The following is a 16,879-nucleotide window of genomic DNA, read 5'->3' as shown; positions in this document are numbered from 1 at the left end:
CTTCTTCCTCCACTCTCTTATATCAGAGTAAGCACAGTCAATAATTTGGAGACTTTTAAAATATTGTTGACTAGTTTTATTGGGATGAATCTAGGTTTTTTTTTCTCATTTTGGTTAATATCTGCTCCATCCACCAACAGAGACTTCTCTTTGCTTCAAATGGTCCTGTTAAGTATCCAAGAGGAATTCTTTACTCTAATACAATCCTGAATGGGAATAAAATCCTTAAGATTATTTTTAGATTATTTAGGTCACTATTTCATAATTGACATAGAACTGTTTTTTCTTCTATCATTATTTTCCCATTTACTAATACCACACTTGAGTACTTCTGGCTCCTAATAATTATAACTTGGCCCATTCTCAGTGGAGGAGAGGTGGGGAGAAAGGGAGAGAGAGAGAGAGGGAGATCTTCCCTCCACAGTTTGTCATTGCAAACATTGCTTCAACAAAATGCTTGCTTTATCCCATATTTAGAAGCAAGAAATTCATTATACAAGTTATATTTCCGTGAGTGAGAATTGCTAGGGTAACGCATATATTTTTTAAAAGTTTTTCTATTCCCTTGTAGATAGAAAGTAAGCAATGTTTTGTGAGCACTCATTTCTCCTTCAGTAGCACTGGTGATATGAGGCACTGGTGACTGCTTTTCTTTATGCAAAAGATGACTTTTCATTGTTACTTATCTATATCCTTAAATAGTTGGAAAATTCAAATCTGCTCATGAATGTGTGCAAGCTTAACATTTTGATTTTTTAATAATTTCCTGTAATCAAGATTTTATATATAGTCTCATATCACTTTTTCAAATGAATAGGAATGAGAAAAACACAGTATGCCTGTCTTATTACTCCAGAAACTATAGATAATATAATAGAAGATAAATAATAGAAAGGGAATGACAATACTATATAGATAACACAGATGATATAGATAAATAAAAACATCTATGGAAACCAAGTTGTGATACAATAGAATATGTTTGAATACAGCTGACCTTGAAGGAGAAGATGACTGACATAGATTCTGCTCTCTTTTCTAGGATGTCCAATGATGTAACATTATATTGTATTAACATGCTAATACATAATCTTTGGGTTGTTATTGCTTCATTACACACCAAATTTTGAAGGGATAACTTCTTGAAAAGTTAAAAAAGTAATATGCTTCAGAAATGAAAAGGGAGACATAACTACAGAATCAGAGGAAATTCAAAAAATCATCAGATCCTACTACAAAAGTCTATATTCAACAAAACTTGAAAATCTGCAGGAAATGGACAATTTCCTAGACAGATAACTGGTACTGAAGTTAAATTCAGAACAGATAAACCATTTAAACAACCCCATAACTCCTATGGAAATAGAAGCAGTCATTAAAGGTCTCCCAACCAAAAAGAGCCCAGGTCCAGATGGGTTGAGTGCAGAATTCTACCAGACCTTCATAGAAGACCTCATAACAATACTATCCAAAATATTCCACAAAACTGAAACAGAGAGAGCACTACCAAATTCCTTCTATGAAACCACAATTACTCTTATACTTAAACCACACAAAGACCCAACAAAGAAAGAGAACTTCAGACCAATTTCCCTTATGAATATCGACGCAAAAATACTCAATAAAATTTTGGCAAACCAGTTGCTAACATTAAACTAAATGGAGAGAAACTTGAAGCAATTCCACTAAAATCAGGGACTAAACAAGGCTGCCCACTGTCTCTCTACTTAGTCAATGCAGTTCTCGAAGTCGTAGCCAGAGCAATCAGACAATAAAAGGAGATCAAAGGGATACAGATTCTAAAAGAGGAAGTGAAAAGATCATTATTTGAGGATTTGAATAAATAAAGTGATCCCAAAAGTTCCAACAGAGAACTACTAAACCTGATAAATACCTTCAGCAAAGTGGCTGGGTATGAAATTAACTCAAATAAATCAGTAGCCTTCCTCTACACAAAAGAGAAACAAGCCGAGAAAGAAATTAGGGAAATGACACCCTTCATAATAGTCCCAAATAATATAAAAAACCTCGGTGTGACTTTAACCAAGCAAGAGAAAGATCTATATGATAAGAACTTCGAGCGTCTGAAGAAAAAAAATTGAAGATCTCAGAAGATGGGAAGATCTCCCGTGCTCATAGATTGGCAGGATTAATATAGTAAAAATGACCATTTTACCAAAAGCGATCTACAGATTCAATGCAATCTCCATCAAAATTCCAATCCAATTCTTCAAAGAGTTAGACAGAAAGGTTTGCAAATTCATCTTGAATAACAAAAAATCCCAGGATAGCTAAAACTATCCTCAACAATAAAAGGACGTCTGGGGGAAATCACTATCCCTGAACTCAAGCAGTATTACAGAGCAATAGTGATAAAAACTGCATGGTATTGGTACAGAGACAGACAGATAGACCAGTGGAATAGAATAGAAGACCCAGAAATGAAACCACACACCTATGGTCACTTGATTTTTGACAAAGGAGCCAAAACCATCCAATGGAAAAAAGATAGCATTTTCAGCAAATGCTGCTGGTTCAACTAGAAGTCAGCATGTAGAAGAACGCAGGTCGATTTATTCTTATCACCCTGTACGAAGCTTAAATCCACATCAAACCAGATACACTCAAACTAACAGAATTAAAAGTAGGAAAGAATCTTGAACACATGGGCACTGGAGAAAATATCCTGAACAAAAGAATAATGGCTTATGCTCTAAGCTCAAGAATTGACAAATGGGATCTCATAAAACTGCAAAGCTTCTGTAAGGCAAAGGACACTGTTGTTAGGGACAAAATGGCCACCAACAGATTGGGAAAAGATCTTTACCAATCCTACAACTGATAGAGGGCTTATATCCAAAATATAAAAAGAACTCACAAAGTTAGACTACAGGGAGACAAGTAACCCTATTAAAATTGGGGTTCAGAGCTAAACAAAGAATTCACAGCTGAGGAATGTCGAATGGCTGAGAAACACCTAAAGAAATGTTCAACATCTTTCGTCATAAGGGAAATACAATACAAAACAACCCTGAGATTTCACCTCACACCAGTGAGAATGGCTAAGTTCAAAAACTCAGGTGACAGCAGATGCTGGCGAAGATGTGGAGAAAGAGGAACACTCCTCCATTGTTGTTGGGGTTGCAGACTGGTACAACCATTCTGAAAATCAGTCTGGAGGTTCCTCAGAAAATTGGACATTGAACTGCCTGAGGACCCAGCTATACCTCTCTTGGGCATATACCCAAAAGATGCTCCAACGTAAAACAAAGACACATGCTCCACTATGTTCATAGCAGCCTTATTTATAGTAGCCAGAAGCTGGAAAGAACCCAGATGCCCTTCAACAGAAGAATGGATACAGAAAATGTGGTACATCTACACAATGGAATATTACTCAGCTATCCAAAACAATGACTTTATGAAATTCATAGGCAAATGGATGGAACTGGAAAATATTGCCCTGAGTAAGGTAACCCAGTCACAGAAAAACACACCTGGTATGCACTTATTGATAAGTGGATATTACCCCAAATGTTTGAATTACCCTAGATGTGCAGAACACATGAACCCCAAGAAGGATGACCAAAATGGTAATGCTTCACTCCTTCTTTAAAAGGGGAACAAGAATACCATTGGGAGGGAATGGGGAGGCAAAGTTTAGAACAAAGCCTGAAGGAACGCCTATTCAGAGTGTGCCCCACATGTGGCCCATACATATGCAGCCACCAAACTAGATAAGATGGATGAAGCAAAGAAGTGCAGGCTGATAGGAACTGGATGTAGATCTCTCCTGAGAGACACAGCCAGAATGTGGCAAATACATAGGTGAATGCCAGCAGCAAACCACTGAACTGAGAACGGGACCCCCATTGAATGAATCAGAGAAAGGACTGAAAGGGCTTGAAGGGGCTTGAGACCCCATATGAACAACAATGTCAACCAACCAGAGCTTCCAGTGACTAAGCCACTACTGCAAGACTAAACATGAACTGACCCTGGGCTCCAACTGCATAGATAGCAATGAATAGCCTAGTAAGAGCACCAGTGGAAGGGGAAGCCCTTGGTCCTGTTAAGACTGAACATCCAGTGAACGTGATTCTTGGGGTGAGGGTGGTAATGAGGGGAGGATGGGGAAAGGAACACCCATGTAGAAGGTCAGGGGGAGGGGTTAGGGGGATGTTGGCCTGGAAACCGGGAAAGGGAATAACAAAATGTAAATAAGAAATACCCAGGTTAATAAATATGGAAAAAATAAACTAATTAATAAAGTAAACATTGAGTATCTGAAAACAAAAACAAAAAAATAAAAAAAAAAAACCCTGACAACAGCAGATGCTGGCGAGGATGTGGAGAAAGAGGAACACTCCTCCATTGTTGGTGGGGTTGCAGACTGGTACAACCATTCTGGAAATCAGTCTGGAGGTTCCTCAGAAAATTGGACATCGCACTACCTGAGGACTCAGTTATACCTCTCTTGGGCATATACCCAAAAGATTCTCCAATGTATAACAAAGACACGTGCTCCACTATGTTCATAGCAGCCTTATTTATAATAGCCAGAAGCTGGAAGGAACCCCTATGCCCTTCAACAGAGGAATGGATTCAGAAAATGTGCTACATCTACACAATGGAATATTACTCAGCTATCCAAAACAATGACTTTATGAAATGCATAGGCAAATGGATGGAACTGAAAATATCGCCCTGAGTGAGGTAACCTAATCACAGAAAAACACACCTGGTGTGCATTCACTGATAAGTGGATATTAGCCCAAATGCTCAAATTACCCTAAATGCACAGAACACATGAAACTCAAGAAGGATGGCCAAAATGTGAATGCTTCAGTCCTTCTTTAAAAGGGGAACAAAAATACCCTTGGGAGGGGATAGAGAGGCAAAGTTTAGAACAAAGCCTGAAGGAACACCCATTCAGAGCCTGCCCCACATGTGGCCCATATATATACAGCCACCAAACTAGATAAGATGGATGAAGCAAATTAGTACAGGCTGACAGGAACTGGATGTACATCTCTCCTGAGAGACACAGCCAGAATATGGCAAATACATAGGCGAATGCCAGCAGCAAACCACTGAACTGAGATCGGGACCCCCGCTGAAGGAATCAGAGAAAGGAATGAAGGAGCTGAAGGGGTTCGAGACCCCATATGAACAACAATGCCAACCAACCAGAGCTTCCAGGGACTAAGCCACTGCCAAAGACTATACATGGACTGTCCCTGGGCTCCAACCTCATAGGTAGCAATGAATAGCCTAGTAAGAGCACCAGGGGAAGGGGAAGCCCTTGGTCCTGCCAAGACTGAACCCCCAGTGAACGTGATTGTTCGGGGCAGGGCAGTAATGGGGGGAGGAAGGGGAGGAGAACACCCATATAGAAGGAAAGTGAGAGGGGTTAGGGGGATGTTGGCCTGGAAACCAGAAAAGGGAATAACATTTGAAATGTAAATAACAAATATCCAATTTAATAAAGAGGTCTTTTACCCCACTAGGTCCAGCACTGCAGTGCCCCAAGATATCTGCTAGATATCTTAAGTTTCAGTCAGCAAAGCCTCTCACCTGCTTGGCTCCATCCCATATCACAGTGCTGAAGGCCTCTCTCTGAGCCTGTCAGCAATCTCTCAACTTATCTAGTTCCCAGGGCAGGTTTTCATGCCAGAAATACAAATCCCAACTCTAGAGTGGCCCAGTGTCTCTAGCCACCATACTCTTTCTTACACTTAAATCATTATACAAAATAACATACAACACAATAACCTCTGATCCAATTGATAAGATGTAATTGCCCACCTAAACATACAGAGCCCTGTACACATCCATCCCTTATGAATTTTCATAATAACCTGTAAAGGTACAGCGTGGAATCTTTTTTTTTTATTGAGTATTTCTTATTTACATTTCGAATGTTATTCCCTTTACCGGTTTCCGGGCAAACATCCCCCTAACCCCTCCACCTCCCCTTCTTTATGGGTGTTCCCCTCCCCATCCTCCCCCCAGTACCGCCCTCCCCCCAACAATTACGTTCACTCAGGGTTCACTCTTGGCAGGACCAAGGGCTTCCCCTTCCACTGGTGCTCTTACTAGGCTATTCATTGCTACCTATGAGGTTGGAGCTCAGAGTCAGTCCATGTATAGTCTTAGGGTAGTGGCTTGGCCCCTGGAAGCTCTGGTTGGTTGGCATTGTTGTTCATATGGGGTCTCAAACCGCTTCAAGCTCTTTCAGTCCTTTCTCTGATTCCTTCAACGGGGGTACCGTTCTCAGTTCAGTCGTTTGTTGCTGACATTCGCCTATGTATTTGCCGTATTCTTGCTGTGTCTTTCAGGAGAGATCTACATCCGGTTCCTGTTGGCCTGCACTTCTTTGCTTCATCCATCTTGTCTAATTGGGTGGCTGTATATGTATGGGCCACATGTGGGACAGGTCCTGAATGGGTGTTCCTTCTGCCTCTGTTTTAATCTTTGCCTCCCTATTCCCTGCCAAGGGTATTCTTGTTCCCCTTCTAAAGAAGGAGTGAAGCATTCGAATTTTGATCATCCATCTTGAGTTTCATGTGTTCTGTGCATCTAGGGCAATTCAAGCGTTTGGGCTTATAGCCACTTGTCAATGAATGCATACCATGTGCGTTCTTCTGTGATTGGGTTAGCTCACTCAGGATGATATTTTCCAGATCCATCCATTTGCCTATGAATTTCATAAGTCATTGTTTTGGATATGAGTAATATTCCATTGTGTAGATGTACCACATTTTCTATATCCATTCCTCTGTTGAAGGGCATCTGGGTTCTTTCCAGCTTCTGGATATTATAAATAAGGCTGCTATGAACATAGTGGAGCATGATCTTTGTTATATGTTGGGGCATCTTTTAGGTATATGCCTAAGAGCAGTATAGCTGGGTCCTCAGGTAGTTCAATGTCCAATTTTCTGAGGAACCTCCAGACTGATTTCCAGAATGGTTGTACCAGTCTGCAATCCTACCAACAATGGAGGAGTGTTCCTCTTTCTCCGCATCCTCGCCAGCATTTGCTGTCACCTGAGTTTTTGATCTTAGCCATTCTCACTGGTGTGAGGTGAAATCTCAGGGTTGTTTTGATTTGCATTTCCCTGATGACTATGAAATGTTGAACATTTCTTTAGGTGTTTCTCAGCCATTCGGCATTCCTCAGCTGTGAATTCTTTGTTTAGCTCTGAACCCCATTTTTAAATAGGGTTATTTGTCTCCCTGGGGTCTAACTTTTTGAGTTCTTTGTATATTTTGGATATAAGCCCTCTATCTGTTGTAGGATTGGTAAAGATCTTTTCCCAATTTGTTGGCTATCGTTTTGTCCTAACAACAGTGTCCTTTGCCTTACAGAAGCTTTGCAGTTTTATAAGATCCCATTTGTCAATTCTTGATCTGAGAGCATAAGCCATTGGTGTTTTGTTCAGGAAATTATCTCCAGTGCCCATGTGTTCTAGATGTTTCCCCACTTTTTATTCTATTAGTTTGCATGTATCTGGTTTGATGTGGAGGTCCTTGATCCACTTAGACTTAAGCTTTGTACAGGGTGATAAGCATGGATCGATCTGCATTCTTCTACATGCTGACTTCCAGTTGAACCAGCACCATTTGCTGAAAATGCTATCTTTTTTCCACTTGATGGTTTTGGCTCCTTTGTCAAAAATCAAGTGACCATAGGTGTGTGGTTTCATTTCTGGGTATTCAATTCTATTCCACTGGTCTATCTGTTTGTCTCTGTACCAATGCCATGCAGTTTTTATCACTATTGCTCTGTAATACTGCTTGAGTTCAGGGATAGTGATTTCCCCCTGAAGTCCTTTTATTGTTGAGGATACTTTTAGCTATCCTGGGTTTTTTGTTATTCCAGATGAATTTGCAAATTGTTTTGTCTAACTCTCTGAAAAATTGGATTAGTATTTCGATGGGGATTGCATTGAATCTGTAGATCACTTTTGGTAAAATGACCATTTTTACTATATTAATCCTGCCAATCCATGAGCATGGGAGATCTTTTCTTCTTCTGAGATCTTCTTCAATTTCTTTCTTCAGAGGCTTAATTTTAGTCCTTTTTATCAAATTAAAATATGGAAATAAAATTATTTTAGCATTTTTGTGTTAATTTTTTTGTACATGTCTTAACACATCAGTAACGGGCATTGGATCCCATGTGGTTGCTGGAATTTGAATTCAGAAATTCTGGAAGAGCAGGGAGTGCTGCTGAGTCATCTCTCTCGTCCCTCATTCTTTTTTGATAGACATGCTTTAAATAGAAAATATTTCATTAAACTTGTTGCTATGGGTCTTAAAGCTGCATAAAACTTTGACTAAAAATTTGGTGAGGACACCTGAATACCTTAACTTCTTTATTTGCATGACTGAGCAAACAGTATATAGTCTATTATCACAAGAGGAAAATGACACATAGATGTTGCACTGAATTTATTTTCTTTGACCCTGGTTCCATTCTGGACCAAATAACTTTCTGTGCCCAAAGCTTATTATCAGTGACAGGCCTTGACCAAAATATACTCCATTATCCAGCAGAAATACTTAGTTCGTTCTCTCTCTGTGTCTCTGTCTCTGTCTCTCCCTCTCTCCCTCTCTCCCTCTCTCCCTCTCTCCCTCTCTCTCTCTCTCTTCTCTCTCTCTCTCTCTCTCTCTCTCTCTCTCTCTCTCCCTCTCCCTCTCTCTCTCTCTCTCACACACACACACACACACACACACACACACACACACACACACACACACACACACTATTTGAGAAAGAGAGTAGAAAGTAGCAGTATTTCCTATGAGACCATACACATTCCCATTTCTTGTTAGCAATAATTAGCTGAGGGAATTTGGGTGCAAGCGTTAGGAGTTCTTCATGGAGTAACAAACTCTATATCAACCCAACACCCATAAGATGTTCTTGCTTGTTAGACATGAGTGCTTAGCTCAACAAGCACCAACCATGCTGGTGGTCCTCAGAGTCCTCTCAAGCTGCTCTTTCTCTGGCTCCTCATTTGGGGCTAGGAGAGTATAGATAGGATTCATGTTACAGCTTAGGTAGTGTGAATCTGGTTTACTTACCAACATTCTTTCTTTATCCAGGCAGATTCCACTATACTAGGTCCTATTGTTCCTTGATTTAGCTCCTTTCCTATAGAATGTCTAAAGTCACCTTTCTGTTCTCCTTGACTATACTCTGGTGCTTCCACTTGACTTCCAAGTGAAGTCTCAGGAAAAGGAAAGATCTCTGGCTATGGCAGTTCTGAGGGTGCTGTTCAATTTGGTAAGTTTTTGATCCTGAGCCCTGGGCCTCTAAATTACTAATGATCTGATATTTGAGAACCTCAGGCTGTGGTCAGATCAGAATAAATTGCTAGACTTATTTCTAGAGGCTTGATTAAATATTTAAAAGTGTGGCTAAATATGATTTGTTCTGTGTAGAGACTGGAGAAATTATTCATGAGTACTTTGCTAAAGTTCTTCTCCCCATGATAAATGTAGAATATATTGGAATCTACCAAATTGTAAAAAAAAAAACTCTAGCAATAAAGATACTGACTATAACCCTGTATATGTGAGATTCTCATGAGTACTGAGTGGTGCTGTGACTTTGAACATCAACATGGAGAATCTGTAAAAGGAACACAAGATGTTCTCATTTGGCCCTTATGGCTTTGCAGTCACCGTATACACAGAATGAGCAGTGGGTTTATTCTGAAACATTTTAACTCTGGGACTTCTTAATTCATTCCCCTGATCCATCTAAGCAATGCACACCATGCTAGTACTTGCCAAGGTAATTAGATAGCAGCTGATATAAGAACATTATTTGCTATCTTTTTTAAGATACATAAAATTTCAATGATCTGGTCAGAGATCCAGAAATCAGAAAACATGTACATATTTATACTATTTTTCAAAAACGATGACAAAATTTTAAATTCTGCAATTACAAATTGCAATACTAAAGCTAATAGGTAATGTAATGATCCTTGTGAAGGAATGTCATGTCCCAGTATAGAAGTCATTCATTTAGGTTCAGGTAAAAATAGACACATATATATTTAAAATTACAGTTTAGGCTAATAAAAGATGTAGTCATTTGCTGTTTAAAGTCTGAAGTGTAAGAAAGCAACCCTTCCCTAGCGAAGGGCTGTGTAAAAGGCAGAAGTGACTGGGCCAGTAAATGAGAATGCAACATTTATGGCAATAACCATATTTGGATGACCTCTGGTTTATTTAAGAAGCAAGGGAAAGGAAAGGACTAGTGTTTATGTTCTGTTTTGCAACCAGTAAACAGTCATGTGTATCTGTGAATATCATAGGAAAATTCTAGGAGCAGTAGTCAAGTCACTGTCAATCACATTCACCTCTCCCAACATCCAAGGCTTCATTTAATTGTTTCTCATTTCCTGGATAAAATTATGTTTTTCTGTTACTTCTGTCAGAATACCTACTTGCCCTACTGAATTTATAAACATGAATCTTTACTAAAAGATTAATAAGATTTAATAAGATGCAATAAATCAAAACACATGGATGAAGTCTCAGCACTACTATTTAGGTTTTGTGTGCACATTTAGTGTGATTTCTGTGCTTCCTAAGTTTATGGTTAGAGTCCTTACTGACAGTTTGACTATAGCATAAAACTTCAGTATGTACTGGCTACATGAGTCAAGACTGCTTACTTGATTTGATTGGCCTCAGTGGCTTAATCAATACTGTTGAATGATAAACTGATTATCTCTTGGGATGAATAAGAAAAAGAAGTGAATTAGACTATATTCAATAGTTAACATTATGCCTAGTTCAAAAGAGCTAAGTAATATTAGTGCCATCCATATTTCAGTGGCCTGTAACTTGTAACTTATTTTCTGTTTTATTTTTAGATGTTTTCAGTGTGAAGAGAATTTACAAAGACTGAGAGAAGAATGCGTGCATTCTACCATCCAGAATTAACTGTTATTTCCTTGTGGCCACACTTATTAATAATTGATAAGCACTCTGAGTTCAGAATTTGATGCACTTTTTCCTTCACCAGGTGGTGTCCATGCATCCCCTCCCCCAACTTTATTTTTAATGTTCTAAATTTATTTTACAAGAGGAAACAGAAAACTCATACTGGCCTCAGCCTGAATATTAGGTCTCAGCTATCAAGGCACTGTCTGTCTACCCAGAATTTATTGAAATTATAACATCAACCCGTTATGACTGAAGAAATTCACTGTAGCTTCTACCAGGTTATAACTTTGATAATATTTAATTCCCAGGATGTGTCAATGTTTAATAGACCAAATATTTTTGTGCCCTAGTGTACTCAATAACTACATGGGCTTCTAATAAAGTCATAGTTCTATGGCTTTCTGCTAACTGGGTAGAAAAATATGAAAAAAAATACTGGTTAATTTGTATTCACAGAACACTTGCCCTAAGACAGAAAACCACAGCCCAAACCTCAGAGTATAAAGCACTATGGAGGACACAAGTGCTATGAAATCAGGACAGATGAAGAAATATTCAGTATAGACTTCCTAGAAGAAGGGTTTGCTGTATGTATAAAGCATAAGAGGAGAAAAAGACTGCCAAATGGAGGCTCAGTATTCACTAGGCTAATATGGGCTCTTGTCTTTTTAACCTTTGCAGAAAAGTTTTCCCTGTGAGTCACCTATCCCACACCATAGTGACATGAGTCACAACTTTATCATATTTTATCATGGCAGTAAAGCTGGACAGAGGATGCTGAAGTGGTGATGTATCTTAGTCGTTCTTGGCTGAAAGGATATTAAGGTCACTTTTCACTCAGCAGGATGGATAGGACTAGCAGGTATAGATGTGACTAATGACAAGATAAGCTTCTTTCAACCATTTTGCTATGTTACTTTTATTGTCTTGGGTTTGGACTTGATTCGAGACTTCTCAGGAGTAATGAAACAATTTTCAGAAGATTTTACCTGAAAGGAAGTCTGTATATCTGATCTATGGACAAGTCCTGAGTGTTTCCACAGGGTATAGACTACTAGGACAATTTTTAACAGTGATGGAATTTTTTGAGTGTTGATTCCTTTACAAAGAATCAGACATTTTTTGCAGATAAGTTTTTCCATAGCTCAGTCCTGCCTCCAAGTCTCTGGTGTTGAACTCCTGCTCTGCCTCTGTCTGCCTCAGGGCTGTTAAGGTCACAAACATGCACTGTCATGGTTGGTATCAATCACCTTTTGTAAATAATGTTTTACAATCTGATGATGAAAAACAGTAATGAAAAGTGTTGACAAAACATCACAAGCCAGAGCGTTAAAAACTAATGTGATACTTTTTAGACAAAAATGATTTAGATCAGTGCCTATTGAAACTTTAGGACAGATAGCTAGCATTTCTGAAAAGGTATGGCTTTACAATTTTAAGAAATCACATCTGCAGTCATCACCTACATTTGTCTTGCTCCTTCTAGGTAGCATATGCTTGCAAGTAATGGAAAAGGGAAACACGAGTTCTTTTGAAGGCTTCATCCTGGTGGGCTTCTCTGACCGTCCTCACTTAGAGCTCATCCTCTTCGTGGTAGTTCTCTCCTTTTATCTGCTCACTCTTCTTGGCAACATGACCATCATCTTGCTTTCGGCTCTGGATTCCCGGTTGCACACACCCATGTATTTCTTTCTGGCCAACCTCTCATTCCTGGATATGTGTTTCACTACGGGCTCCATCCCACAGATGCTCTATAACCTCTGGGGTCCAGACAAGACCATCAGCTACGTGGGTTGTGCCATCCAGCTGTATTTTGTCTTAGCATTGGGAGGGGTGGAGTGTGTCCTCCTGGCTGTCATGGCATATGACCGGTACGCTGCTGTCTGCAAGCCCCTGCACTACACAGTCATCATGCACCCTCGTCTCTGTGGGCAGTTGGCTTCAGTGGCATGGTTGAGTGGCTTTGGCAATTCTCTCATTACTGCACCGCAGACATTGATGTTGCCCCGCTGTGGACACAGACGGGTGGACCACTTTCTCTGTGAAATGCCAGCCCTGATTGGCATGGCCTGTGTGAACACTATGGTCTTGGAGGCACTAGTTTTTGTGTTGGCCATTTTTATCGTATTGGCACCTCTTATCCTCATCCTTATCTCCTATGGTTACATTGCCCGAGCAGTGCTGAGGATCAAGTCAGCTGCTGGGAGAAAGAAAGCCTTCAACACCTGCAGCTCCCACTTAATTGTTGTCTCTCTCTTCTACGGTACCATCATATACATGTACCTCCAGCCACCAAACAGTTACTCCCAGGACCAGGGCAAGTTTCTCACTCTTTTCTACACCATAGTCACTCCTAGTGTTAACCCCCTGATCTATACTCTGAGAAACAAAGATATCAAAGAGGCCATAAAGAAAGTGTTAGGGAAGGGGAGCATAGAAGTCTAGCATGGAATGAACACATTTGGGTATTGTCTTTTTACTCACCTTCCTTATGTACTCTTAGGCCTAGGAATGGTCTAGGATTATAGAAGAAGAGAGAGGATAGGTCGAGAGAATATGATACTCCTCTCATACTGAAAACCATTGCGTCCTCCCAAGTTCCTAAACAATAACTTATCCTTGCAAAATTCTAGCTGGGAATGGCATTAACATCTTTTAAAAATCAAAATGACTGCTAGTGGGTCCTTAACAAATATGAAAAGAATGATCATTTGGAGTAATACAGAAGAAAAGAATCTTTCTTTTCCTAGAAAATTCAAATGTGCTTTCCTAGTGCCAAATGTCTACCCAACAGCCCAAACAAATGATTCAGTTATCTAACTTTAATATCTCCAACACCAAAATTGACTTATGGACCTGTGTGTTTTCAGTCACATACATAAATGACCTTAATGATTCATGCTTGCCTTTCAAGCAAGAGAGGCTAAAGCAGAACACATGTAAAGCAAGATTAAGAGGAGAAACGTTTTGTTAATATTTAACCTGTCCTGCCAAGAAAAGACAGACGGGTCTTCTTGCTTCAAATGTTTGGTTTTGTTACTCCTCTCTTCCCATACATTATGAAAATGCCTTGAATAGAGAAAGAAAAAAATGAGATGAATTGTGGGGATTGTTGTAATAGCTGTGTCTGGTTATTCTCTGAATATTGATCTGTCCATGTTTACATTACTGATAACAGTGCCTCTGCTGCTGTCATTCAAATTATTTTGAGGAGTTGACACTGTAGCTGTGTATGTATCCATGTGGGCTTCTTCTTTGGACACTAGGGGAACAGCTGGTGGTACTGTGTTGGAAAGTAGTAAAGCATTGTGGGACATGGAGCTTCACTAACATAAGTGGGTCACTGAGACCTGGCCTTTCGGTTTTAAGGCCCCACCCTACTCCCTTGTCTGGATTCTACTTCCTGTGCCACTCATGGATGAGGCTGTGAGGAGCCCCAGTCATACAGTGCACACTGTGATACTGCTGTCAGGACTTCTTCTCTGTGCTGGAATATTAAGCTCTCTTAAAGCACAAGCCAAAACAGACCCCCCCTCCTTTTTTAAGATAGTACATTCTTTTTTTGTTGTTGTTTGTTTGAATTTTTCCCATCTTTATTTGATTGGGTATTTGTTATTCACATTTCAAATGTTATTCCCTTTCCTGGTTTCCAGGCCAACATCCCCCTAACCCCTCCCCCTCGCCTTCTATATGGGTGTTCCTCTCCCCATCCTCCCCCCATTACTGCCCTCTGCCCAACAATACCGTTCACTGGGGGTCCAGCCTTGGCATGACCAAGGGCTTCCCCTTCCACTGGTGCCCTTACTAGGTTATTCATTGCTATCTATGCAGTTGGAGCCCAGGGTGAGTCCATGTATAGTCTTTGGATAGTGGCTTAGTACCTGGAAGTTCTGGTTGGTGGGCATTGTTGTTCATATAGGGTCTCAAGCCCCTTCAAGCTCTTTCACTCCTTCTTCTGATTCCTTCAACAGGGGTCCCGTTTCCAGTTCAGTGGTTTGAAGTTGGCGTTCGCCTATTTATTTGCCATATTCTGGCTGTGTCTCTCAGGAGAGATCTACATCCAGTTCCTGTGAGCCTGCACTTCTTTGCTTCATCCATCTTATCTAGTTTGGTGGCTGTATGTGTATGGGCCACATGTGGGGCAGGCTCTGAATGGGTGTTCCTTCTGCCTCTGTTCTAAACTTGGCTTCCCTAACCCCTCCTAAGGGTATTTTTGTCCCCCTTTTAAAGAAGGAGTGAAGCATTCGCATTTTGGTCATCCTTCTTGAGTTTCATGTGTTCTGTGCATCTAGGGTAATTTGAGCATTTGGGCTAATATCCACTTATCAATGAGTGCATACCATGTGCGTTTTTCTGTGATTGGGTTACCTCACTCAGGATGATGTTTTCCAGTTCCAACCATTTGCCTACGAATTCCATAAAGTCATTGTTTTTGATAGCTGAGTAATATTCCATTGTGTAGATGTACCACATTTTCTGTATCCATTCCTCTGTTGAAGGGCATCTGGGTTCTTTCCAGCTTCTAGCTATTATAAATAAGGCTGCTATGAACATAGTGGAGCATGTGTCTTTGTTGTATGTTGGAGCATCTTTTGGGTATATGCCCAAGAGAGGTATAGCTGGGTCCTCAGGTAGTGCGGTGTCCAATTTTCTATGGAACCTCCAGACTGATTTCCAGAATGGTTGTACCAGTTTGCAATCCCACCAACAATGGAGGAGTGTTCCTCTTTCTCCACATCCTCACCAGCATCTGCTGTCTCCAGAGTTTTTATCTTAGCCATTCTGATTAGTGTGAAAACAGACCTTTCTTTAGTCGATTTTTTTATTTAAATTGACAACAAGGTCACACAACATGTCAAGGAAAAATTGAAACACAAAGTAGATATTTTTATAGCTACACCAACTTGGCAAGTCCGTTAAGGCAACTCTAGATGAATTCATTTCCCATGATATTTATTCTGTTTTTACCTCATTCTTATCTAATATTTAATACTGTAATAGGTAATAGGTTATAGGGACTAACAAGGTATGAACTTATGAGGAAAACATCACGATGTCTTACTAACATTCCTGCAGTTTACAGAATAATTTATGAAAATTATGTCTTAGGCATGAAGAAGGATACAATTAAAAATACCTTGATTGTTCTATCCTCTTATGAGCATTGTAGAATGACACTCAAAATATGATATAGAATAAATATTTTATCTTATGCTCTATGAGTCCTTTCTTGTAAAATCTGTCAGGATATTACCTGAGTGGTCTTTACCAATTGCTATTTTAAAGGGATAGGCATCTGGGTCAAAATGATCCTAAGAATTCTGATCTATTTGCATAGTTTTGCATATTATTATGCTCTGCTCTTAAACTTCCTCCAAGAGAAATGAAAGTTAGTGCACATGCTTCCTTTTACATTCCCTTTGACTTTAAGTTTAGAACCACCAGAAATAGCTTGTTAAATGCTTATCACATTATTGTCCTTCTCATCCTGATAGGAGATGCAAAGGCCCTGAAAACAAGTTCTAGGTACCAGAACAAAACATTGACATGGTGCACACGGCATCTTTGCATTGACTTTCCATTCTTCAAGCAGGAGAAAAATGTGAACCAACAAGGGGAAACCTCTCTGTAGTGACACCTGTGCACATGCAAGCATCACAGATCATGGCACAATTGTGGCTAAGGAAGGGCTCCATTTCACAAAACCACAGAAAATGCACCCCAGCAAAGATCTCTGTGGTAGCAATGAGAAGACAACGGGTCAGACATCCAACAAGAGTGTTCTCAGCAGAAGGAGCAATGATCAGGATGAGGAGAAGGAGCCAAAAAGGAGGATAGAGAAATTAGAAGAGGATCGGGGGCTATCATGGAAAGGAAGGTCTTTGCAGATGGAATAATGTAAGCA

General features: G+C 39.9%; 1 protein-coding gene across 1 annotated transcript; it reads left to right on the top strand.

The window, feature by feature from the left end:
- Positions 1-12,471: 12,471 nt before the first annotated feature.
- On the top strand, positions 12,472-13,419 carry LOC116883450 (putative olfactory receptor 2W6). Its single transcript, XM_032884596.1, has one exon. It carries the CDS (start codon positions 12,481-12,483, stop codon positions 13,417-13,419), a length of 939 nt encoding a protein of 312 aa, XP_032740487.1. The 5' UTR covers positions 12,472-12,480.
- The last annotated feature ends 3,460 nt before the right edge of the window (positions 13,420-16,879 follow it).

Source organism: Rattus rattus, chromosome 14, assembly GCF_011064425.1.
Source record: "Rattus rattus isolate New Zealand chromosome 14, Rrattus_CSIRO_v1, whole genome shotgun sequence".
Taxonomy (NCBI): Eukaryota; Metazoa; Chordata; class Mammalia; order Rodentia; family Muridae; genus Rattus; species Rattus rattus.
Note: the sequence above shows the minus strand (reverse complement) of the source record. Positions and strands in the feature narration are given on the sequence as shown.